General features: G+C 49.4%; 1 protein-coding gene across 1 annotated transcript in view; it reads right to left on the reverse strand.

Annotated features, from left to right (window-relative positions):
* The window catches only part of Map3k14 (mitogen-activated protein kinase kinase kinase 14), a 45468-nt gene that overhangs the window by 12922 nt on the left and 7695 nt on the right, over positions 1 to 24851 (reverse strand). The window contains exons 2-6 of the mRNA XM_036196433.1: positions 9469 to 9743; positions 8308 to 8377; positions 6637 to 6847; positions 5939 to 6556; positions 4406 to 4543 (exon numbers count right to left, since the gene is read on the reverse strand). Coding sequence (XP_036052326.1) covers positions 4406 to 4543; positions 5939 to 6556; positions 6637 to 6847; positions 8308 to 8377; positions 9469 to 9724 — 1293 coding nt within the window. The 5' untranslated portion in view covers positions 9725 to 9743. The remainder of the gene's footprint in view (positions 1 to 4405; positions 4544 to 5938; positions 6557 to 6636; positions 6848 to 8307; positions 8378 to 9468; positions 9744 to 24851) is intronic.

Below are 24851 nucleotides of genomic sequence, written 5' to 3' on the forward strand. Positions count from 1 at the left end.
TATGGGAAAATGATTAACACAGAATGAGACACAAAGATGCCTAAGGAATCAGGGTCCCCGTTTCCTCATCCTTTTCCACACAGCCCCTCTTTATCCTTGCTCTTAAACAAGGGCTCACTTCAACAGTACACTACGTAAAAGCCTGGGTTTGTTAAAACTCTAGTGAGGCTGGGAAGATGGCTCAGCAGGGGAAAACGCCATCAGAGCCGGCATGACGATCTGGATTTGATCTCTGAAACCCACATCAGAGGCCAATGTGGTGTTGCACATCTGTGACCCAGCACTCCTTCAGTGTGAAGGGAGAACTGGCTGGAAGCTAGAGAGACTGGGAATGTAGTTCACTGGGATGGACTTGGCTAGCAAGTGTGAGGCCCTGGTTCAATCCTGACACCACACACACTCACACATATACACACACACCACACACACATCCCTTCTCACATACTACATATACACACCACATACATACACCACATACACACACATATATACGCACCACATACACACATATATATACACAACACACACACATATATACACATAGATAATCACACACACACACCATACACATATTTGAACACACCACACACATACACACATCCCCTCACATACCACATATACACACACATCCCATACACACACATATACATACCACATACACACATATATACACCACATACACACATATATACACACATACCACACACACAAATATATACACACACATACCACATAGATACACCACACACACACACACACACACCCCTTCTCACATACTACATATACACACACATATATACATACCATATACACATATATACACACACATACCACATAGATACACCACACACACACACACCATACACATACATAAACACACCACACACATACACACATCCCCTCTCACATACCACATATACACACATATCACATACACACACACCATATACACACACCATATATACACATATATATACACACCACATACACACATATATACACAGCACATACACACATACCACACACACACCACATAGATAGATATACCATACACAACACACACACACACACACACACACACACACACCACATAGATATACCATACACAACACACACACACACACACACACACACACACACACACACACACACACACACAGTAATTCTGCCTTAAAGTGAAAGGAGAGAACCAAGTCCCAGAAGCTGTCTTCTGGCCTCCACACACACGTGTGGGACCCTCACATACATACGAATAAGGCTTCAAACACTAGTTTTTCTGGGTTCCTTAGCTCTGTCCCGTCTCTGCACAGTGTCTCGCATGGAGCAGGTGCTCCAGGACAGCTGGTTTGATTTGGCCAATGCCACACTATTCCAGTTCGGTGACGGAGCCAAAGGGAGGCTCCCAGAATTCTATGGTTGGGCCAGATGTCTTAAACAAACAGTTCTTCACCCTTGTTGAGGGCAGATGGCAAGTGTCCTTTGAGAATCTGCCGAGTGATATGGTTCCTTTGCCATCAGACTGTGTCCATGCCCTCACACACACTCTGGATCAAATTCCAAGAATCTGAGGATCCTGTAAGTCCATCCTCTGCCAGGGAGAACTTACATATTGGTTGCTTAAAAAGCCTGACTGTTCTATGTAGACCAAGGAGAAATCCTGCCTAGGATGTATTCCACTGGGGTGGGGTGGGGTGGGAGTGGGGGTCAGTGTGGAATCTCTAGGATTGGATCTAATTTTCATAAAAGAAACAGCCAAATAGTCTAAAAAGATGGATGGCAGATGGCATTTCTGAGGACAGGAGTGGGGAACAGGGACACTTTGCTGTCATTTGGCTTCACTGATGGTGAGGCTGCGTTTATTTCCAACTCAAAGATGAAAGGGGCCGGTGAGACGGCTCTGCAGGTAAAGGTGTTGGCTTCCTGCCAACCCCAAGTTCCATCTACAGGGTGGAGGAGAGAACCGACCACCCCAAGTTGCTCTCCGACCTCCATGTCTGCCCCATGACATGTGTGCCCACATACAAACACAAAAACATGTCATAAAGTGGTTAATTAAAAATCCATAAAAGATTAAAAACAAAACAAAACCTCATATTAAGGGCTAGATCTGTGGCCAATAAGCATATGACCTAAGCCCACAGATGTTCTAGAAAGAAGAGCAAGGGGTTGTTGGTATTATGTAACTTCTCATGTCTAGGATCCTTCCCAGGAGCACTTTAAAAGGGTACAGGCAGCCTGAGCTCTGATTCCCAGACGGTGTCTCCAGTCTCTACTCACCATGCCTTTGCCAGGGAACTCAGGGAACTTTTGTGTATGTAGTATCATGAACCCAGGGCCACATTCTTGCTAGGCAAATGCCCTAAGATGATCTGTATTTCCCAGCTCAGGGGACTTAGCCCTCATGTGGTCTTAGAGCTGAAAATTGTGCAGGACAAACTGCGGGCCTGGGACAAAGGATGGGCTGTTTGCCCCACTGCTAGCTGGAGGAGGGAGGGAGGAGCTCTGAATGTGGACAGCCAGAGCCCCGGGAAGTCCAGGCCTTCTGCCTGGAGCTTTTCCAGCTGCCCTGGACCCAGGACAAGAGAAATGTATCAAGGTTGTTTACCTTGTTGCCCGGGCCTGAGAGGACCTCAGCAGAGGGACAGCTGAGGAGCTGGTGACTAAGCTCCCAGCGCTGGGCGTCCATCTCTAGGACACTTCACACTCTCACCCACCTCCCACTGCCTCTTGGAAGGGACAGCTGAGCCTTCTCTGGTAGACTGGGGAGGGAGCTGCAGCTAAAGAGGTTAGGCACGTGGCCCTGCCATCCAAGTGGAAGATGACCCATGCTGGCAAGACCTCAGTGTGTCCTGAGGGTGAGGATGATGGCACATGGTCACCTCACACAGTCTGTATGGAATCGGAGGTAAAACATACAAATTCTCTTATTCCACTACCCTGAGGTTCAAATTCGACATCTACCACAGCCTGGGCAAAGTATGAACCCAGGAGATCAGGCTTACTCACATCCCAGCTGGAGTCATTCCCAAAGACAAGGGCGGCCATGACGGAAATGGCAAGATGCCCAGAATATGCTGGGTTTGGGCGGCCTTATTTCCTGGTCTCTTTCCTTCTGGGGATCAGGGTGTCTGATATAAGCCAGTTATTTCACCCGGTGGGCAGCTCCCCACAAAACAAAACCCCTCAAAACAAAATCACAACCCACCTCAGCCCAAATCCCCCCAAATGATTCACATAAATTCAGGTCCTTAGTCTTTTTGGTTAGGGACAAGCGAGCTTCCAATAGAGAGGGGACTGCCAAGGCAGGGTTTGAGGACAGATGCTGAGGAGTAGGGCTGATACTACTGAGATCTGTGGATGCGCAGCTGCCCACTCCCACCTGGGCTGGGACAATGCAACAGGCAGGGAAGCCTCGAGTTCTGGGGCTGCCTGGGTGGCTGTGGGCAAGCCACAGGGGAGGTGACTCGAGCTTTCTGCTGCCCATCGAGACCTTAGGACAAGGATTCTCCCATCCTCTCTTCAAAGCTACAGTCTATGACAAATTTGGATTTGGACCTGATTTTGTCACCAGCCCAGCTCCTTAATGTCCGGCTGGGCCTCGTTTCCACAAGCCGTCTGCCAGTCTCACAGGACTTGGCCATGGGAGGCAGGTTTAACTTCCAATGCCTCGCCTCCTCTCAGGAGACACCTGGCAGGTGGTGGTTACCATTCTAGTCACCTGAGCCAGTCCCCCTATGTGGCATACAGTTTTGTTCAGCACATACTTCCTGTGACTGGAGCATCTTCCAGGTCTGGACTTGCCCCTACAGGCCCTGGCGTCTCCAGCGGCTGGGGCTGTATCCAGACCCAACTGCGTGCTCCTGTGCTGCCTCTCACAGATACACATACCAAGGGCAGCAATCGGGCCAGGCCATGTGACAAACTGCTCTCTTCCAACTCCAGCTGACCCGAGGGCAGCTAGGGTGCCAACCATCAAGGCAGAGTGCTGGATACCCCATGACTGTTGTTGACAGACTGCCAAGAGTGAACACAGCCGATCTGCCAGGCTTCCCTTTCAGCTCTCTGGAGTTCTACCTACTATGCACTTCTTCAAAAACTTATTTATTTATTTATTCATTCATTTATTTATTTTGAGACAGGGTTTCTCTGTGTAGTTTTGGTGTCTGTCCTGGAACTCGCTCTGTAGACCAGGCTAGTCTCGAACTCAAAGAGACCCACCTGCCTCTGCCTCTTGAGTGCTGGGATCAAAGGCATGAGCCTCCACTGCCTGGCTTTTTTTTTTTTTTTTAACCTTTTAGACAGGTTCTCACACCACAGTCCAGGCTGGCCTAGACTCCACGACTATCCTCTTGCCTCAGCCTCTCAAGTGCTTTGGGTATGAGCCTGCCAGTGTGTTGTGGCATACCTTTTTGACAGCACACTGGAAGCCTGTCTGTTTGTCCTTCATTCTGTGGACCTCACCGAAGGAGCCTCTGCCCAAACGGGGCTGGTGTGTCACCCAGTGGACCTCTTCTCGGTACTCATAATCCACTGGTTTGAGTTTCTAGGGTTGAAAGGGAGGGGGTCAGTTCCAACAGCCAGGATAGCAGAGGGATGAGGGTTACGGAGGAAGTCTCTCCAGCCAGCGGCTCTTACTGGTGCTCTGGGGACCGAATGGCCACATCCAAAGGTACTATCAGTCCTAAGGTGGGGGTATAAGGAAGACAGGCCAGAGGGCTGAGGGGGACAAGAAGGCAAAGGTGACCTTCAGAGGCTGCCTGGGGTGTGTGCAGAACTGCCAACAACCTTGATAATGGACAATATAACTCAGTAACTAGAAGGCAGAGGAGAAGCAGGGGCCAAGGACAATGTCAAACGGAACTGGACCGGGCCCTCTGAGACTGTTGATTATTAGCTTGAACTGCTTGGGAGGCCCCCAGGCAGTGGAGCCAGGACCTGTCCTTGGTGCATGGGCTGGCTTTTTGGAGCCTGGGGCCTATGCTGGAACACTTTGCTCAGCCTTGGTGTAGGGAGGAGGGGACTGGACCTGCCTCAGCTGAGTCTACCAGGCTGAGCTGACTCCCCAGGGGAGACCTTGCCTTGGAGGAGGTGGGGATGAGGGGTGGATTGGAGGGGGTGCTGGGGGAAGGAGGAGGGAGGACAGGGGAATCTATGGCTGATATGTGAAATTCAGTTAATTATAAAATAAAAATATTAAATAAATAAAGAGTGAATAGAATAAATCTGGCAAGTTGAACAAAACGCTTCAAGTTCCAAAGTTACTCAGGCAGAGAACTAAAGGAGAGTGGGGGAGGGAAGGGGGACGGAAGGGGGAAGGAAGGGGGGCAGCATTCCTCTGCTCATCAGGATGTTTTCATTCAACACACATAATTCAGCAACAGTGAAACTACCTGGAAGACTGAAAAGAGACAGCTAGAAAGGCTGTGGGAAGTGAGGCTGTAGGTGGAGGGTCATAGGACTGCATGTATGCGGTAAAGCCAAGATCGCTCTGTGGCCATTGGATGGGTGGTGCCTTTAAGAGGTGTGGCCTAATGGGAGGAAGTCAGGCCATTGGGGTATGCCCTTCAAATGTCTGGGTCCACACCCTTCATCTCTCTCTGCTTCTGGGATGTGAAGTCATAAGTCTCCTCCACCAGATGCTCAGCCATAACCTACTGGCCCAAAACACTGAACTATCAGCCCAAACAAACCTTTCTAGTTGACTGTTTTAGGCATCTGTCATGGTAACAGAATCCCCTGATTCAGTCCCCAGGGAGCAAACTGATTTATTACCATGGGCATGAGTGACTCTCCCATGAGGGAACCCTCCCTCAGGACCTGCTGGCTTCAAGAGACACTTTGCTTCCCCAGCAAGCCCCACCCAGACCCCCATCTATGGCCCCTCGTCTGGAAGGTGGCTCTTGGAGGTCTGTGTACAGGAGTTTAGTGGGTTAGTTACCTCGGTAAGCAGGACACCCTCGTTGTCCTCAGTTTCAGGGCTGAGTCTCTGAGGCTTGGAGCTCCCTGATGACCACGTCTTAGCCAGGCTGGCCAGGCTGTTGGCCCGGCCTGAGCTCACACTGCCTTGTAGTGCATGCACCAGGTACTCTTCCACAGGAACCTTCTCTTGGACACCTCGAGATGGGTAGCTGGACTCCAGGTGTGGGCCGGGTAGGGGCTTCTGACTGTCTCCATAGGCCAGTTTGCTTAGGCGTGGGCCAGCGAGGGGCTGCTGGCCACTTACACCAGCTAGTTTGTCCAGGAAGAGGGATTCCAGCGGGTAGGGTCTCCAGGGCTCCAGAGTGTGAAATGGGAAAGGATGGGGCAGTCTGCTGTAGGGGAAAGGGTGAGTGGAATGGGGTGGGGGGCCTATGGCCTGGGGGTGGTGGAGTTTCCACACGTGGTTTAGACATTGCAAGGGGCTGATCAGTTTGTGGAGTTCTGGTCGCGGCAGCACTGGCCGCGGGCCGTCACCTTGTTTCTTACAGCACAGGTGGCCGAGGTCTGGCTCCTTCAGAGGCTTGGTGAACTGGGAGACATTTCTGGCATAGAGGGTGCCAAGTGGAGGCTCATCTTCCTGCAGAAAAAATACAGGTGTCACAAGTCCCGGTCCAAACACCCATGAGCAGGGGCCAGGACAATGGCGGAGGGTCTCACCTGCACAGGGATGGTGCAGCTCTCTTGCTCAGGGGTTCGGGGCAGGGGCTTGGCTAAGGCCACTCCTGCCTGGGCCTGTGACTTCGACCTCCTCTTCTTACGTTTTTTCCGGGCTTTGCTGTGACGCTTTCCCTTCTGGCACACACGGGCCATTTTGCCTTCAGTTGCGTGGGCCACATTGTTGGGGACTTGATCAAGACTCTCAGACTGGCTGTCAAAACAGGGGCAGATCCGCATTTTGAGTGCAGGAAAGTGAGGAGTGCAAACCCCAGCTCTGTCATTCCAGTCACGCATGCTTAATGACAGGGGACGCATGTGAGAAACGCGGAGTTAGGTGAGTATGTGTGAGCATCATGGAGTATACTAGCACAAACTTGGACAGCTCTTTATTACTAGGTGCTATGGGCCTATGGGACCACTATCGTGTACGTGGCCCACTGTTGACCAAAATGTCAACATGTGGTAACCTCTGTACTTAGATAGTGTGGGCAGGCTCCTAAGCCCCAAGGAATACCACGTTTTCTCACTTATGAAACGAGCATAGCGTTTCCTGTCGCATGGGTGGAGATGGGGTTTAAATGAGAACAGCTCGTAAGTCTTAGCGCCTGGCTCCTTAGCAGGCTGCCCCATAAGCTTGCTGCTGTGGGCTGGGGCAGACCCTCAGCCTTCTCGAGGCCAGTTCTCTTGCTGCTCCTCAGGTGAAGTGATCCGAGAGGGCCATTCTTGGGCAGGCATCTTAGCTCTGACAGGTCAGAGTGGCTTTGCTTCTGTCATCTCTACCCTTACCCCTTGGAGATACCTAGTTGCCATGGGAACACGAGAAGCTGCCAAATAGACGCCCTTTCTGGCTGATGCAGCCACCAAGGATCTGCCAGGCTCCCACCCTTGTCAGGTATGAAAGGAACTAGTTTCAGGAAAGGGTTTGCAAGGGCCGTAGGGAAACAGCTGGGGGCAGTGGCCGCAGCCTCGGCCATAGTCCTGCATCGCTTTCTACCCGACAAGGGGCTCCTGGTGTGATGGGAGCCCGCAAGCTTCTCAGGCAGCCAAAAGAAGAGTTCATCAGAAACCCCACTCTCTGGGCCAAAAGTGCCTGAGGCAATGTAAGGGGGCGGTAAACCCTAAGAAGGACAGCAGCCTCCACCCAGACCCCTTCCTAGCAACTAGCAGTTTCCAAAGGCCAAAGTCCTGGTGGGAAGAGGGACCTACGTCTGGGATAGACTCTGATCAAATCTCATCTTTGGAGAAGGGGGCCTGCAGACAGACTGAGCCTGGCCTAGCTCCCATCCATGGGCCGGGGTTAGAATAAGACCCCTGGAGTGTCCCCCCATAGGGTGGTCAAAGTGGCCCCTCTGCACTGTGCCCATGCTATTCACCAGTGGGAAGCTGCTGTTCCGGGCACCCTCTGTGCTGATGGGAAAGCAGGGGTGGATCAAGGACTCGGAGGAGAATAAAAATAAAATGTCAAGTTGACGGGAGCCAGGGGCAGCTTCTGCAAAGCTGACTTGGCTGAGAGTAGCTGGGCCAGGAAAGCTGGGCGGCTGCCAGGAGCAGAACCCAGGTGCTGAAGCAGGGAGCCAGAGGCCTGGTGAGTGAGAATGGCCTGGGCAGGCAGCTGGCAGGTGGGCCTGGTGTCACACCCCCCTGGCCAGCTCTAGCAGCTTGCTTTCTTACCTGTACTGTTGGGACCCTGCGATGAAAATGCGCTCTGAAAAGGTGGGGCTGAACTCTTGGCTATTCTCACCTTTAAGTCAAGGAAAAGGGGTCAGATTAGCAGGGGGAGAAAATGAAGACAAGTTGAGCATTTAGGAGTGAGCCTTTCACAGACATGCCCTAATGGCCGCTCTTCCCTTCTCTGTCAAACCGTCTGTCTGGTGGCTCACCTCCCGGCCAGCACCTTATCTCACTGGGGGTCACCGTGTCCCCCGCTTACTAGTTGAGGGGACTGTGTGTAAAATGGGGTCATTGGGAGCCTGTTGCTGCCTCAGAGAAGCTTCCTAGAACATTCCACACACCACAGGGCACCGTCGCCCCCTTGTGTTTATGTGTGCATTCATTTAATTTTCATTTTCTTCTCAAAAGCCAACTGGAAGGCTTGAGGAGGTGAAGCAGAGGGTGGATACGTGGAGAGAAATGCCACCATGCCACAGGCTATCAGGCTCTCCAGGTTCTACCCCAGGATACCTCCTAGGCTGGAAGGTGGTGCTGAGGACCGTGGAGGACTGGTGTTTCTAGCCCTCCTGGGAGTTCTTGTTCCCAGGCAACCATCGATATCATCTGAAGGTAACAGGAATAGAAGTGGAAAGGGCCAGACTTGGCCCCACCTGCAGAGGCTGGCTGCCCAGAGACTGGCCCAGCAGGCCCAAGAGCAGGGTGCTTATTTTGGGGGCAGAGGGTGGGAGTGGGTGGAGCCATCCCTCGCTGAAGGCAGTGAAAGGTACATAGGCCAGAGGGGTTTCCTAGGAGACTTGGCCTTTCCTGTCTGGGCCCCTCCAGATGCTACTGTTCAACGTTACAGCCGAGGTTAAGGGCCAGCCTGATGCTCCTGCGGAGGGAGTCCCTAAGCATTCCTTTCTCTTGGCTGTTCCCTGTGCAGGTCACAATGGCGCAGCCTCCATTCCCTGGGTCCCCATGGTCCACCCTAGCACTCTTATAGCTCCCATGTATTTATTCTGGGCTAGACCTCCAAACAGGTAGGTCTGGTGAGAATCTTATAGAGTGCTCACTCTGACCTTGCTCTTCCATGGGGACTCCATGGCTGGCCTCTCACGCCCAGCCACCCATCTGCAAGCCCACTCACTTGTCACTGTGCTCAGAGCAGCCCCAGATCCTTACATTCAGCCTGGGCGATGATGGAGATGGCGGGCGGCCCACCCTCGGAACCTTCCTTGGCTGTGCCTTTGGTAATCACATCGTTCAGGATCTCCCACTTCCCACAGAACACGGGGCTCTTCTCCACAGCCTCAAGCTTGTAGATGCAGCTCTGCTTCTTCCCTTGCGACTGTGTCTTCTCCTTGGCTTTGGCGAGCTCCTTCTGTTGCCCAACCGCTGAGCCAGGAGAGCCTGGGCAGGCCACCTCCATCACTGCCATCTCCCAGGCTCGTGCTCACCTTGAGGGCCAAACACAGACCAGGTCATTCCAAAGCCCAGACCCCTCGGAGAGGTTAGGCTCAGGTTGGAGGGGAAACACATGTGTGTGTGTATGTGTGTGTGTGTGTGTATGTGTGTGTGTGTGTGTGTGTGTGTGTATGTGTGTGTGTGTGTGTGTGTATGTGTGTGTGTGTGTGTATGTGTGTGTGTGTGTATGTGTGTGTGTGTATGTGTATGTGTGTGTGTGTGTGTATGTGTGTGTGTGTGTGTATGTGTGTGTGTGTATGTGTGTGTGTATTGTGTATGTGTGTGTATGTGTGTGTGTATGTGTGTGTGTGTATGTGTGTGTGTGTATTGTGTATGTGTGTGTGTATGTGTGTGTGTGTATGTGTGTGTGTATGTGTGTGTATGTGTGTATGTGTGTATGTGTGTGTATGCGTGTATGTGTGTGTATGTGTGTGTGTGTATGTGTGTGTGTATGTGTATGTATGTGTGTGTGTGTATTGTGTATGTGTGTATGTGCGTGTGTGTGTGTATGTGTGTATGTGCGTGTGTGCGTGTGTGTATGTGTGTATGTGCGTGTGTGTGTGTATGTGTGTGTGTGTGTGTGTGTGTGTGTGTGTATGTATGTGTGTATGTATGTGTGTATGTGCGTGTGTGTGTGGGGGGGCACACTGGAAGGTTCTTGGCTCTTTATGCCGACTGCACTCGTTCTCCAAACACCCCAGTAGTAATGGAGCCAAGCTCACAACGTTCACAGGCGTTTGACTTGGGGACCCTGGTCTACTGCAGTGTAACGGGCTCCTCTGCTGGGCCTCCAGAGGGACGGGGGTCATTTTCTCAGTGCCGTAGCCTCTGGTAAACTGTCCATGCTCCAGTTAAAAACCCCACCCATGCTCGTGCAAACGATCCTAGTTAATCTCAGTGCAACACACACACACACACACTCATACACAAGCAAGGAGCAGGGGGAGGGGGAGTGAGAGGGAGATAAGACAGTGGGGTGAACAGATGGCTCAGTGGTTAGAGCACTGGCTGCTGTTGCAGAGGGCAGGGGTTTGGTTCCCAGCACCCACGTGGCAGCTCACAAACATTTGTAACTACAGTTCCAGGGACCCAATGCCCTCTTCTGGCATCCATGGGCACTGCACACATATGCTGCACATATATACACAAAGGCTAAACATTCAATACACAAAATAAATAATTTATTATTATTATTATTATTATTATTATTATTATTATTATTATTATTATACTATTTTAGGTTTTTTGAGACAGGGTTTCTCTGTTGCCCTGTCTGTCCTGGATCTTGCTCTGTAGATCAGGCTGGCCTTGAACTCACAGAGATCCACCTGCCTCTGCTTCCTGAGTGCTGGGATTAAATGTGTGTCCACCATTGCCACCACTGGCCTAAAAATAATTTGTAAAAAAGAGGGTAGTGGGGTGAATATTATAAAAAACATTATACATATGTACTAAATCATCAAAGAGCAAATACAAATGTGTATTAAAGAAGAGTCCCACTCTCCCCTTCAGACAACTACAACAGGAACTGGAACTGGATTTTTCTTGCCTCTACAATGACTAAACCTCTTTCTGTTGTTTGGAAAGCTTTGTTTCCTCAGGACAGGGTGAGAAATCTCCTCCTCTACCCATCACCTCACAGACCCCAGGGACACCTTGCCTTCACAGGGCACTAGAGTGGCTTTTTTCCAATGGAGAAAATCAAGGTTTGGTTTTGTTGACAGAAGGGATAGATATATACAGTCACATGCCATTTAATGCTGGGGATACAGTTTGAGAAATATGTCTCCAGGAGATTTTAGCACTGTGTGAATATCACAGAGTGCATTACGACATCATCAGGGTGACAAAGACTTGTGGAGTCAGCGCTACACACAGTCCCATTGTGGTCAAAACACTGTCATGAAATGCATGGCCTTGTATGAATACATGTGTGCATAAATGCTATAAAGCCTACTATTCATATAATTCATATTCAATTTAATAATTGTTGCGGGCTGCCAGGTGGACCTTGACACTGTTACTCTCCGATGTGGTCTTCCCTGTCGTAACACCATTAAATTCGGCTCATACTTGCTCTTGGGGCACACATGCAAACCACATGAAGGTCCCTTTAGGACCCTGGCCTTTTGCACAGTCATGCCTGGAAGTTAGTAAGATAGCAAGGAACTGAGGAATACCAGGCCCAGGCTTCTTCCCAGGATGGCCTCGCTCACCTCCTTCCGTCCCAAGGCTATGGAAGCCTGGTCAGCCCGACCAGGAGGTCTGGGCTTTGTTCATCTATTCTTGCACCTCCACCTCTGCAGGGCAGGCTAGCCCTGAACTCAGAACAGCTCCAGCCTCCAGCAGGGATGCCTGGTTCTCGAGACTAGACTGGACAATCTGTGGCTTGGTCACTTTAAGAAGTCTATGGTGGCTCATGCCTTTGTTTTCAGCACTGGGGAGGCAGAGATAGGTAGATCTCTGTGAGTTCGAGGCCAGCCTGGTCTACAGAGTGAGATTCAGGACAGGCACCACAACTACACAGAGAAACCCTGTCTCAAAAAACCAAAAAAAAAAAAAAAAAAAAAAGAAAAAGAAAAAGAAAAAAAAAGTCTATGGGGAGCTCTGACTCCCAATAAAAGTCTCCAGGCAGGCTATTATTGTAATTTTCTCCATTTTCCTACATACATCCCCAAATCCCTCAACCTTCAAAAGCTGACTTAAAGCCTAAAATAAGCCACCTTTCTTAGCCTTTTTACCAGAGAAAATGCAGTTTGAAAATCAACTAGAAAACTCCCCAAATCTAACAGAAGGAGATGTATGCTTAAACGGACCTTAGGGTTACTTCAATCTCCTTATTTTCTTGTGAAAAACCTGAAGCCTACCCAAGTGGATCCCTGGTCAGTCAGGCCCTGTGTGGCAAAGCTGGGCAGGCTTCGGACCCTAGGCTCTTCAGGCAGACATGAAAGGAAATTCCTGGTCCTCTGTGGTTGGAGGGCTCCTAACCCTGACTGCATCTTAGTATAGAGAACAGCAAGACAAAAATCCAGATGACCCATGTTGGCTGGCCAAGGGCACCAAAGGACCAAAGGCACATTTGCAGACCTTCAGACAGGATGACTCCGAGTATGAGAGATAAAGAGCTGGGCCAATGAATGAGGAAGATGGCGGGCCCCCGAGTTACACTCCACTCAGATAATGTGCCTCTACCTGGTGTTGAAAGTTCACCTTGAGCTGGAGTTCTTTCAGAGACTGTGGGGCACTCAGCCAACCCAGGACCTTTCTTTCCTCTAGGTGGCTAGCTGGGCTGCAGGCCAGGAGCCATGGCCCCCACCCCCATGCACACACGACAAACACCAGGCTGCTCTCCCTGGGGAGAAGTTGAGGTTGTGGCCTCCCGTGTACTCCCCAGTGACTCATCCCCAGCCAAGGAGGCAGAATGACAAGGAGGCCATTGAGAAGCTGACCCAGCAGATGGCAGCTGGACCTGAGACTGGCACAGGGAACACAGGCTGACCCCCACCCTCCCAGAGGCAGACAGTTAGAGCCAGCAGCAGAAGAGAAGCTTCTCCTGCAGTTGGCTTCCCTGGACCACATGACCATGACTCAGCCTCTCACTGACAGCCTCCAGGTTTGCTGGCCTGAGGGCAGCACTCCCTCAAGTACGGACAGGGCTGCTTCCTCTCTCCTCCCCCACTTCTATGTGGGTCTGGTCCACAAAACCGAGTTCAGAATCCATGTCAGGAGTGTAGCGAGCTGTTCTTCCCAGCCCTGGGCTTTGGGTGCTGGCTCACCGTATACCCCCCCACCCCAAGGCCCAAAACCTGTCCTTTCTCTCTCTCCTGCAGTGCGTGGGGAGGGTGGGGGGCTAAATGAGGCCAGGCTCTACTCATCCCTCAACCCAACTCCTTCCTCAGCTCCACCTCAGCCTCCAGTGCATATGGCCGCCTGCTATCTTCATTGTATGGAAGCCAAGGATGACGGCAAAGGCAAGGGCCACACCCAGGGCCCACACAGAGCATAGGCAGGGTTCACTCAACACTCTTTCAGGCCTGGTGCATACACCAATCTGATCCCCTGCAGGGATCCAGGGGCAGAGGTGACTGGGGAGCTACCAGATCAACCTAGGCTCTATCTGTAAGGACAGTTCTTGGTTTGGGCTCAAGGATGTCTGAGAGCCACAGGAGCAAGACGCAGTTTGTATTTTTCCCAGGGAAGGGACCATGGTGCTTGCCCTGTTGCCCAAGTGTATACCACGGCCCAGGAGGCTGTGCCAGTCTCCCAAGTCAGGCAGGGCCAGGGCTCCATGCCTAATTCTGCTTTTGCCCTCTTCCCACAAAGCTCTCCAGTGCCAACCTGCAAGTTTGGAACTGTGAAGGTTACAGTGCCAGAAGAGTTCTTAAAATGCACTCATCCTAGATACACTGAAGAGTCACTGGGCATCAGGCCCAGAATATGCTTTTCTCTTAGTGCTGGAGTCCGAAATCAGGGCCTCACACATGCCAGACAAGTGCTCCACTACTGACAGTACGTTCCCAGACCTTTTTAAGGAAACAATTTTTGGGGGCTGCCAAGCCTGAGAACTTGAGTTTGATCTCTGGGACCCACAGAGTAGAGAAAAGAGAACTGACTTCCACAAGTTGTCCTGTGACCTCAAATGTGCACCATGGCCTATGCACACACACACCAAATACAAATATAAATAAAAGTAAGATGGTCAAGGGTCTTGAAACTGGCGGTCCTCCTGCCTCAGCTTCCTGAGCAGCTACCAGGCACCAACCATGTCTGGCTAGACTCTGAACCTTTAAAAAGAATTGAATTAATTTTATCTTCACGCATGTGGGGGAGCTGCCGAGGGCTGAGGAGGCAGTCAGGCTGCTGGTGCTGGGGTCCGCCACCTGACGTGGAGGCTGAGAACATTCTCAGGGACTCTGCAAGGACAGCATATGCCCTCAACTGCTGAGCCACCTCTCCTGACCTAGTATCTGTACTCTTTATTCTGTATGTATGAATGTTTTGCCTCGGTGTGCATCTGTGCATCACTTGTGTTATCTGGTGCCTGTGGAGGCCTGAGGAGAGCATTGATCCCTGGAACTGGAGTTACGGATGGTTGACCTGACCCGCCATCAAATCTCTATTCTTCAGAAGAGCAGTCTATGCTCTAACCAGTGAGCCATCTTCCTAGCCTCCTAGACGCTCTACTCCTGACAAGCCTTCTGGTACCAGGTCTGCCATTTGCCCTCTTTATACTAATGGTGGCCACTGGGAATATGTGTTTGACTACATTTAATTACAATGAAATAAGATGTGAATACATTCTTCGGGTACACAGGTTACCAACTGGAGAGCTCAGGAGGAAAACACTTCTGTTTCCAGGATTCTGGGACAGAAATAAGAGTGAGGATAAATGAGTCTTTGATTCATGAAAAGGTACAACAGTAATATTTTAAATGTTGGCCTTTAGAGAAAATAGCCTCTCTAAAATGTATCATATTTCACTTCCCTCTTTTAGTGAGTACACTTACCCTGAGAACGCCAGGCTGGGAAACAGAAGCTATGTCCTCTAGATTAAAAAGAAGAAAAAAAGCAGTAGGGCCATTTTTGTCAAATGAAATCACACCTCACCACTGTATGAACGCTAGAAGTCTGCAACCTTGTGTAACTCATATCAGAAACAGCTGCCCTGGCTGAAGGAGGTGGGCAAGAGGCCCACCCACTCAGCCTTCCTCCCCATACTGAGAACCTCTGGAGAACCCCAGGTCGCTAAGAAAATACTTGGAACCAATGGCCTCTGAGGTTCCTCCTAGTTCCCAGAACAGACCTGGTCAGGATTAATTGAGGTCTGGAGACTCCAATTCAGAATAATAGTGGCTAAAATTTACTAAGCACTTAGCATTATTTAGCCTTCCTTTCAGTTGTGGATGTGAGACGTTCCCAGCATGCCTAAAAGGTTACACAGATAGAGGCATGCTGGACTTGGCCCCTGCCTGTGGAGCCTGTGCACTGACCTTGAATAGTTTCTCTGACTTCCCTCAGGATCCTCTGAGTAGAGGCAGAGATCACAAAGTATCACAGAAGTGATCACAAAGTGCCAACAGAAGACGCCAAGTGCATGTCCGTCCCTTTGCCTTTTACTAGGCTGTGACCCCGAGTCACTGACACTTCTGTGTTTCTGCTTCACATAAATAAGGCGTCCTCAGCCTCACCTATGGAATTCCATATTCACTTCGCCCTCCACAAAAGGGAAATCAAAACTTTGGAGGCCATCTCACAAACATCCACTGAAGGGCCTGAGCAAATCTCTCAATTTCATCTGGAAATAGGAGCGTGTCCTGTGAATGCCCAGAGGGATAAACTGCAGAAGTAAATGACTCAACTTCCTTAATAAGATATTGGTTGAAACCACTGTCGTCCAATGCTTCCTCTTTTCTGCCTGTAGCTGGCCTAGCCAACAGGCCACACCAGTTAAGCTTCAACCTAACAAAGAGGAGGGATTGTGAAGCAAGGTGGGTACCTAGGGCATGTGCCAACAAGAGGGAGCTGCCCTTGCAAACAGCTCTTTGGCCAGTTGTGTCCCTAGGTCCCACACCTGCTCCGTCCGGCTTCCTTTTCTGCCCTGCCCTGGCACCCAGCCAGCCAGAATGGTCCCTTTGCTCAAAGGAGTTGGGGAGCCATGGGCAAGTCTGCTCCTCCTTACTCACCTGTTCCTCCCTCTGTGGGCCGCGCCTTCTCTATGGAGCTCTTACCCAGATCCGCCCTATCTTTTTCTCCTCAGGGGAACCATTTACAGTGGTCTCCTGCATTCATTCAGCAAGTATCCACTCAGCTAAGGGGATATAACAGCTGAAACCGCTCACACATGTCTGTGTGGGCACCGACCGGGCTGGGTGGTTTTTCTGCACTGTTGATGCACCTAACAGTTACAAGGTTGCTCTTCTTATTCCCATTTGACAGATGAAGAAACTAAGGCTGAGAGGTAAGTCAGCTGCTGGAGCAGATGAGGCTCAATTTGGATGACCAGAGCTTAGGACTCAAATAGCGACCGATACTCTGGCCCATTCCCCTGGCACTCAAGGATCATCAGCTCTTGATGAATCCAGGAACGGAGGGGACTAACTGGCTACCAGAGTAGTGTTATTTCTGCTCTGTATTTGGTCTATTTTTCTGCCCTTGAGGGCAAGAAGCATGAGAATTAAGAATTGGGGAGGGCATGTCCAGTCACTAAGTGCTGAATCCGCAACAAATAAGTCAGCCTTCCAGGCCAGTGGCCCCACTACATGCTGCCAGGTCTTAGAATTTTTAAGCTGATGAGTTTTAATAGGTCCTTTCATTTTTCTTTTAAAAATGTTTAGAAATCTATACACAACATGGATGTACATAAACAAGAATTCCAGGTAACATATTATCTTTCCTCAAAGAACCACTGAAGGATATGCTTTGGAAAGAAGAAATATAAACCAGAAAAAAGGGACATGGAACTAAGAAATAACGGCAGGTCCAGGAATCAGTGTAATACGTTGGTCAACTTAATTAACAATTGTGTGTAAAAAAATCAGTTCAAGGGGCTGTAGAGATGCTCAGTAGTTAAGAGCACTGCCCACTCTTCCAGGGGACCTGGGCGCAGTTCCTAGCACCCACGAAGTGGTTCACAACCTTCTGTAACGGAGTTCCAGGGAAGCCAGGGATACCCTCCTCTCACCTCTGTGGGCACTGAGCAAGATGTAGTGCAAAGACATACACAGGCAAAACACTCCTACACATAAAGGAAAATAGCTAAATCTAAAGAGGAAGAATAATAAAACTCTGTCTTTGGGGGGAAATTTACTTGTGCAAATGTGTAAATTTCATTAAAAACTAGTTATGTATGTACATTAAAGTTTAAGAATAACTTCATAAAAACAGAGATACCTGCTGGGCGGTGGTGGCGCACACCTTTAATCCCAGCACTCGGGAGGCAGAGGCTGGCCAATATCTGAGTTTGAGGCCAGCTTGGTCTACAGAGCAAGTTCTAGGACAGCCAGGAATACATAGAGAGACTTGGTCTCCACAATGAACAAACAAACAAACAAATAAATACCAACCCCAAAACCAAACACTGAAACCAAACCAGCCAATCAACCAACCAACCCAAAAACTCCAAACCATGTGATTCTCACATCAGATCTAGAGCTCAGAGCACACAGCACAGCAGTCTCTCACAGACCCTATAAAGGCTCTGAGAGCCAGTGCCTGGAGACAGAGGAGGCTTTTGATGAATGAGGACTCTGTGGAAAGTCCTGTCCTCCTCTAGAGCTGAGAAGGCCCTGGGCATACATGGTAGGGTCTGCTGGGTGCCCTGCCCTGGGTGCTGGGACGACACTGGGGAAGATGACACTGTCCTTGGAGGGCTCACAGTGTGCTGGGGTAACTGCTAGGCAGTCAGAAAAGCACATACAGCCTAGGAGTTCAAGGACACCTAGAGGACATGCCGTGGGGCCCCCAGGGAACCCAGAGCAGCAGTAGCAGTCAGGAGAGGCTTCTATGGGTGAACAAGATTTGCTTGAGGGAAAGGCGACGTGAAAGGCCAAGGAGATGCCAGCTGATAAAACACTTGCTGATGTGCCTTGCCGGGGACTGGAGTGTGAGCCTCAAAAAATAAGGAGGGGCTGCAGGGACGGCTCAGTAAGTGAAGGTGCCTGCCACTGGGCCAGACGGTGGAAGGGGAATGGCTCCAAGTTGTCCTCTGCCCCCACACCCGCTCTGGGCCTGAGAAAATAAGAGTATAGTAAAAAGCAGTAAGTGTGGGTGACTCCTGAGGAACAATGTCAGATCCTAGGCCTCCACATAAACACGCACCTATATTGTAAACACACACACACACACACACACACACACACACACACACACACACACGTGCGCGCGCGGCACTCCAGGTGAAGAGGGCCCAGGAAGATGTAATCCAGAGGTGAATCTCTGTAGAAATCACAAACTCCTTAACTCCTTAAGCAGCTGACGTCACAGCTGCAGCAGGTGAGACTGGGGATGAAGCTCCAAACGAGATCATGAAAACCAAGTTGGTCCTCCTTTACCCAAGGGCCCAATTCCCAGGAGAGTGAAGCTATAAACCTCCATTCCCTCACATTCTTGGGGACGGGGTTCTAGCTGGAGGACTCTGGGGGAGGGGCAGACAGTAGCTGCTGGGCAACTATCTGCTCAGCTACAGAGCTCAGGAAGGCTTGCTGAATTCTTTTCCAAGGGACATGGGGCAGGTGACCACTAGCAAGGAGGAGGGCGATGCCTGAGGCCGTACTTGGGTACTCTGAGTGAAAGTGAACTGGAAGGATCTTGAACCCATCTCCTTGGCCAGCTTGACGCCTGCTCCCTGGAGGGAGATTTCTTTTGTGCATTTCCCATTAATGAAGATATGAAATGTGAAGGTTCATTAATCATTAAAAGTTTACAGATCAATAATATAAGAAAGAAATCTCACATGCCCACAACTATTCAGCCTTACTGCCAACTGCACAGACAATGGCTGGTTTAAGAGAATTTGTGGGATTAAGCCTATTATAGCCCTCCAGTCCCCACCACATGTTTGGCAGCCCTGGCTGGCCCAGGGCCTGAGGAAACACCAACGCCCTCAAGGGCCCTCAGGATGCTAAGGGCAACCACCCGTGTCTATTCTATTAGTGTAGGTCCTGACCACTTCCATCCTCTCCCTGACCTCGGCCCATCCCCACTGGGCTGAGCTTATCGTAAAACACCATGTCCTTTAGCAACCTCAGGCCGAAAGACATCTGCTGGTTCTGCAGTGCTTACGGGTCCAGTCCCAAGTCTGTGGTCTATAATCTATCTGACCACTGTTTCCCTAAACACAGGGTGTGGCTCTGGCTGCTCCAATCTCTCCCCAACCTTCTAGCTACTGAGCCTAACAGGTCTCCCAGTGGGCCTTCCTGTGTGGGCCACCTGGCACTTCCTGCTTGTCCTGTACAGACTAAGCTCAGGCCTTCCACTTCCAGGAAGCCGCTGACAAGCCACAGCCCCCCAGTCTCTTTCCTCTCCTTCACTCTGACCTTTAAACACACCCTCATTCACTTTTACTCATCCAATGCCATAACACAGTCGAAAGTACTGGAGACAGTAACGCATTATACAAGATGACAGCCACTTTTTATGCAGATATCACATCGAAATATAATCTTGATATGAAACAAATAGAAATATAAAAAGAGATGCACAATTGAAGATGTTCAGAGTGTTTCTATAGTGGTAAAAAGCCAGAACAAAATTAATTATGGGGAAATTAGTTATTAAAACCCAGCACATCCATTAAAATGTTTATAAAAACTAACAATATGAACAAATATCGCTGGAGACAATGTTAAGGAAAAAGTATAGAGAATTAGATGTAAACTCTGGCCCTGAATAATATTTACATGTGTGTCTTTTTTTTAACTTTATGTGTATGGGTGTGTTGTCTGCATGTATGTGTATGGGTGTGTTGTCTGCATGTATGTGTATGGGTGTGTTGTCTGCATGTATGTCTGCTCACCTTGTGCATGCCTGCAACTTGCAAATGCCTGAAAAGGGTGCTGGATCCCCTGGGACTGGCAGTGCAGACAGTTGCTAGTCACCTTGTGGGTGCTGGGAACCTAGCCCAGGTTCTCTGTACCAGCAGCCAGTGCTCTTAACTGCGGGCCATTTCTCCGGCCCCTTCTATAGTGTATCAACATTTATAAAAACATAGACATGGAGACCCTGTCTTCAAACAAAAACAAACAAAAAATCCAGACACTGGCAGACATAACAAAGGTTCTCTTTGTGTCAGACTTATGAATGTCTTAGTTTTTTTTTTAAGTATTTTAATAATTTTCTCACATTTTCTTCAGTGAGTTAGTCTGTTTTTATGGACAACAGTCTTAAGTGGTTAAACACACACACACAGAGAGACACAGACAAACAGACACACACTCTTGGCGGGTGGTGGGGGTGGTGGTGTCCCTTCCCACCCTCCCCTCCTGCACTCTTCTGAGGGGACGGCCATTACCCGTTCTTCTCCTATCTCTCACTGACGTCCTCTGTAGCATATCACCTTCATAATGAAAACAAGCTATAACCAAAAGGATCTCTTGGCAGGGGACAAGAATTGCAGAGGCATGTCTTTGTGTTTGGGAGTGGGACTTGGTAAATTAGGATGACCCCAAACATGCAGACACAAAGGTACACACCAAACTGATGGCCACTCAAAGGGACAGAAAGCTGGAGATGAGAGTGCCTCTCTCCGGGTTTTGGTTTTCATTTCCTTATCTTGTATATTCTCCCTGGGGACTGTGAGTTTTATTAGTTGTGACTCAGGAAGTAATGAGATAGTCATCTCATCACATCACACACACACACACACACACACACACACACACACACACACACACACACACCCTGTAAGAAGGACATAGCCATCACACACACATACACACCTTGCTCTCACCTGCAATCACCCAAACAGGAACTTCTTCACTGTTACAGACTATCCACCTACTCTGTTTCCAAATTTCCCTTAGAAACAGCACCACAAAGAGCCCACCCTTGTTCACATTTTTTGTACGGCGGGAGATAATTCTGAGTGGCACATTCCTGCGACTGGAATTTCTGAGCGACCCTCTGTTAGTGGGCTCTCTCTTTTTCTCCTGGTTCAGGGTGTCAGGGAAACAGGTGGTTCTCATACATCCTAGTTATTTGCTAAAGGTATTACCCTTGTCCTCAAGGTGTTTCTAATCCAGTCGGGGAGAAAATGGATGGATGGATTACATGTCATTTATTCTGCATTTATTTAAATAATAGATGAGTCCCAAATTGCTCTCAGATTCAGAAAGGCCTTTGGCAGTAATTTATTCCAACACATTACTTACTAATTAATGCTGGAGAAGGGCCATTCACACAAAGGACAGGATGGAGGAGGCTCCAAGTGCAAATCACTGGCCTTCCGCCTTCTGAGAGGTGCGTCTGGGCAAGTCATTTAATCAGAGACTGGAGTCTCACCTGTGAAAGAGGCGGCTCAAACTACAAGCATGTTTCACTGGAGGAGTAACTGCAAGAAACAAGGTTTAATTTATATAGTCCAGTGCCTGGCATACGCTGGTATTCCACTAGTGGGGCCTGCAGCGGGGACAGCTGTGACAAAATGAACAGCCTTTGCCCTGACTAGAAATGCAGACGGTTTCAAGTGCTTCGCCTGTGCAGAGCTAGTGCCCACCTTAGCCTCTGGTCAGCAGCACCAACGTCAGCCTGAACATCTCAAACAGATACTCAAGGGAGGGAGGGGAGAGGAGGGGGAGGGAGGAGGGGGAGGGGAGGGGGAAGATCACTCGGAACACAGGGGCAGAGCCATCAGTAAATAACGGACCACATCTGAGGTGGCTCCAAAGAGCTCTCTGCAACCCCTGTCTGGCCTCTGTCTCCACTGGCAAGGTCTCAGCGGGGAATGGGGACGGAGAAATGACCTGGTGATACATGATGACCTTGGCCGAAGGGCTGGGATTAGCTGTCTTGCCCCATCTTTGTGTATTTTCAACATCTGTTGTCATTTGCATACGTATAATTACGTTCTGGTCCATGTAGACAGAAATTCACACTGGCAGATCTAACTGCTCACTCACGATGCATGCATTATTTCTTAAATCCTTACAACTCTGTGAGCAAGACATCAATATTATATCCTTTGTTTTAATTACTTTTGTATTGATTTGAGACAGGTCTGGCTATGTATCCTAGTTGGCCTGGAACTTGCAATTCTTCTGCCTCTGCTTCTTGAGATCTAGAATCACACGTATGAGCCACCACACCTGGCTATGCAATGCCCTTTACACACAGGAGGAAATGGAGGTCTGTAGGTCACCAATGTCATACTGCAGGGGAGGAAGGAGCGTCAGTGGGGAGAGGACTTTATGCCGACGCCCACTCTTAGCCATGACACCGAATCTCTTAGCCAATGCTCCAAGCTTTAAAAGGTGGGGCTGAAACACAGAAGCTGTTACAGTCCAAAGATCTGTTAGTGAGAACCCCAGGGACAGACCCAGGAGGAAGCACCCCAAGGGCCAAGCAAGAAGAGATAGCCTATGTTTTAGAAAAAGGAGTGGAGAGCAGAGACTCCACAGAGGAACTGTGGCCGGCCTTTGTTCCTCGGCCGAGGGATGAGTCGCATCCTGGAACGAGTCCGTAACCAATTCCAAATTGGTTATTCCTTATATAAAGTCTAGTTCTGGGCTTCTTGAGTCTAGGTCACCGATTTGTTTGTTTGTTTTATAACAAAGACCTGAGCACCAGCTGTCATGTTATACACATGGCCAATACTTTTGTCTCCAGACCCCCGAGACAGGGCATTTGATAAGCCTTAAAAAAAAAAAAGTGTTACAATGAGATTTTACATGGAGCTTGCAAAAACTTTTCATTAAGGAAGCCAACACCAGTCAGACAGTGGTGGCTCATGCCTTAATCCCAGCACTCAGGAGGCAGAGGCAGGTGGATCTCTGAGTTCAAGTCCAGCCTAGTCTACAGAGTGAGTTCCAGGACAGCCAAGGCTACAGAGAAACACTGTCTCAAAAAACCACAAACACATATTCAGACACACCAAAACAAAAACAAACAAAAAAGCCAACACCAAATGGAAAGGATGCCAGAGAGGGCGCCTCTGAGCCACAGAGGCCATTATGGAATTAGAATGCAGGACATGTGAAGGAAGAGTGGTATCGTGGAAAACACCAACTCACGTGTACTTCACTTTATACAGTAAACAGTAAGAATATTTTATGTATGTTATGCAAAAGCATTTTAACTGTCCTTTAAATATGCGTGAGGACATTTCCTATAAGTAGGAACACTCAGGAAATGGGGGTTGAAGTATACACCATTCAAGTTTCCAAAGATTACAGTGTCTCACACTAAGCTACACCACAGCCTCTCCCTCCTTTTCTTGTTCTGTTTTGCTTTGCTTTTTTTGAAATAAGGTCTTGCTATGTAGTCCAGGCTGGCCTTGAACTCATCATCTTCCCATCTCAGCCTCCTGAGTGCTGGGATTACAAGTATGAGTCACCACAATAGTGTCAAACCAGTTTTTTTGATAAATCAAAATGTACTTTAGAAGAATCTTGCCAGTTGAGTGAGGTCATCATTATAAGTAACAATTCTGTTGAGAACTGTGAAACCTCCCTCCCACCCGCATCCCCCTTCTCTCAACCTTTTGGATTGATTTATATCAAGGAGCTGTTCCCTAGGCATGGCCAGTCCTGCTGAAATACAACCACTGCCCTCCTTTCTGGGTTTATGTATGTGAGTTTCACAGGTGGGACTGGTTTCAGGCAGGCCTTAGTGGACAAGAGAAAGCCAGGTTCAGTGTCCCTGTAAGGGAGGAGGCTTCAAGTTCACTGCAGTCACTGGTGGCTGGTTCTGAAATTGAGGAACTAATTTGAGGAACTTCAGAATAAACAAGAAACCCAAACAACTTGGCTTTCTGCAGAAGACTCCAACGTAGGGGGATGGGGTGTTCTGGGGAGACACATGGCTCGTTCTGTGGAGCCCTGACCATGACCTACTTTTATGCTGCCCTACATACTCTCTGACAAACTACCCCGAGTGATCAGCTGAAGCTATGTGTGGCAGGGGTGCACCTGACATGTCCACTTACACTAAGGGGTCATACTTTTGCTTTCTCCTGAGGTGGGGGAGACGAGAGGAATGTTTTCAAGAGAACCTCAGACTGATTCCTCGGTGAAGTGGGCAAACTGGGGAAAGCCTATGGCTCTCTTACTCTTACTCAGACCAACAGGGCCTAACAGGAGTATAGACTGGCACCCTGCACTTCCGTTGGATGACAAACAGCTACTCTACCCGGTGGGTACCATTTTCCAAGTACTGGACTAGCAAGCGGGAATACGATGGCGACCAAGCCAAACAGGAATTCTCCTCGTTCATGACCCTGAAAGACCATCCTGGAATGCTGACCCTAGTTGTCAAAAGGCTTGTCGTGGGCCAGGCCTTGAACCATCTGCACGTGATTTGGGCCTACATGGCACCCAGCGCTGTGTGTTCTGCCCCACGTGTCTTTTGGTATATCCACTTTCCCTCCAGGGTGAGTTCTTTGACGGAAG

This window comes from Onychomys torridus, chromosome 8 (assembly GCF_903995425.1).
Source record: "Onychomys torridus chromosome 8, mOncTor1.1, whole genome shotgun sequence".
In the NCBI taxonomy this organism is placed as follows: domain Eukaryota; kingdom Metazoa; phylum Chordata; class Mammalia; order Rodentia; family Cricetidae; genus Onychomys; species Onychomys torridus.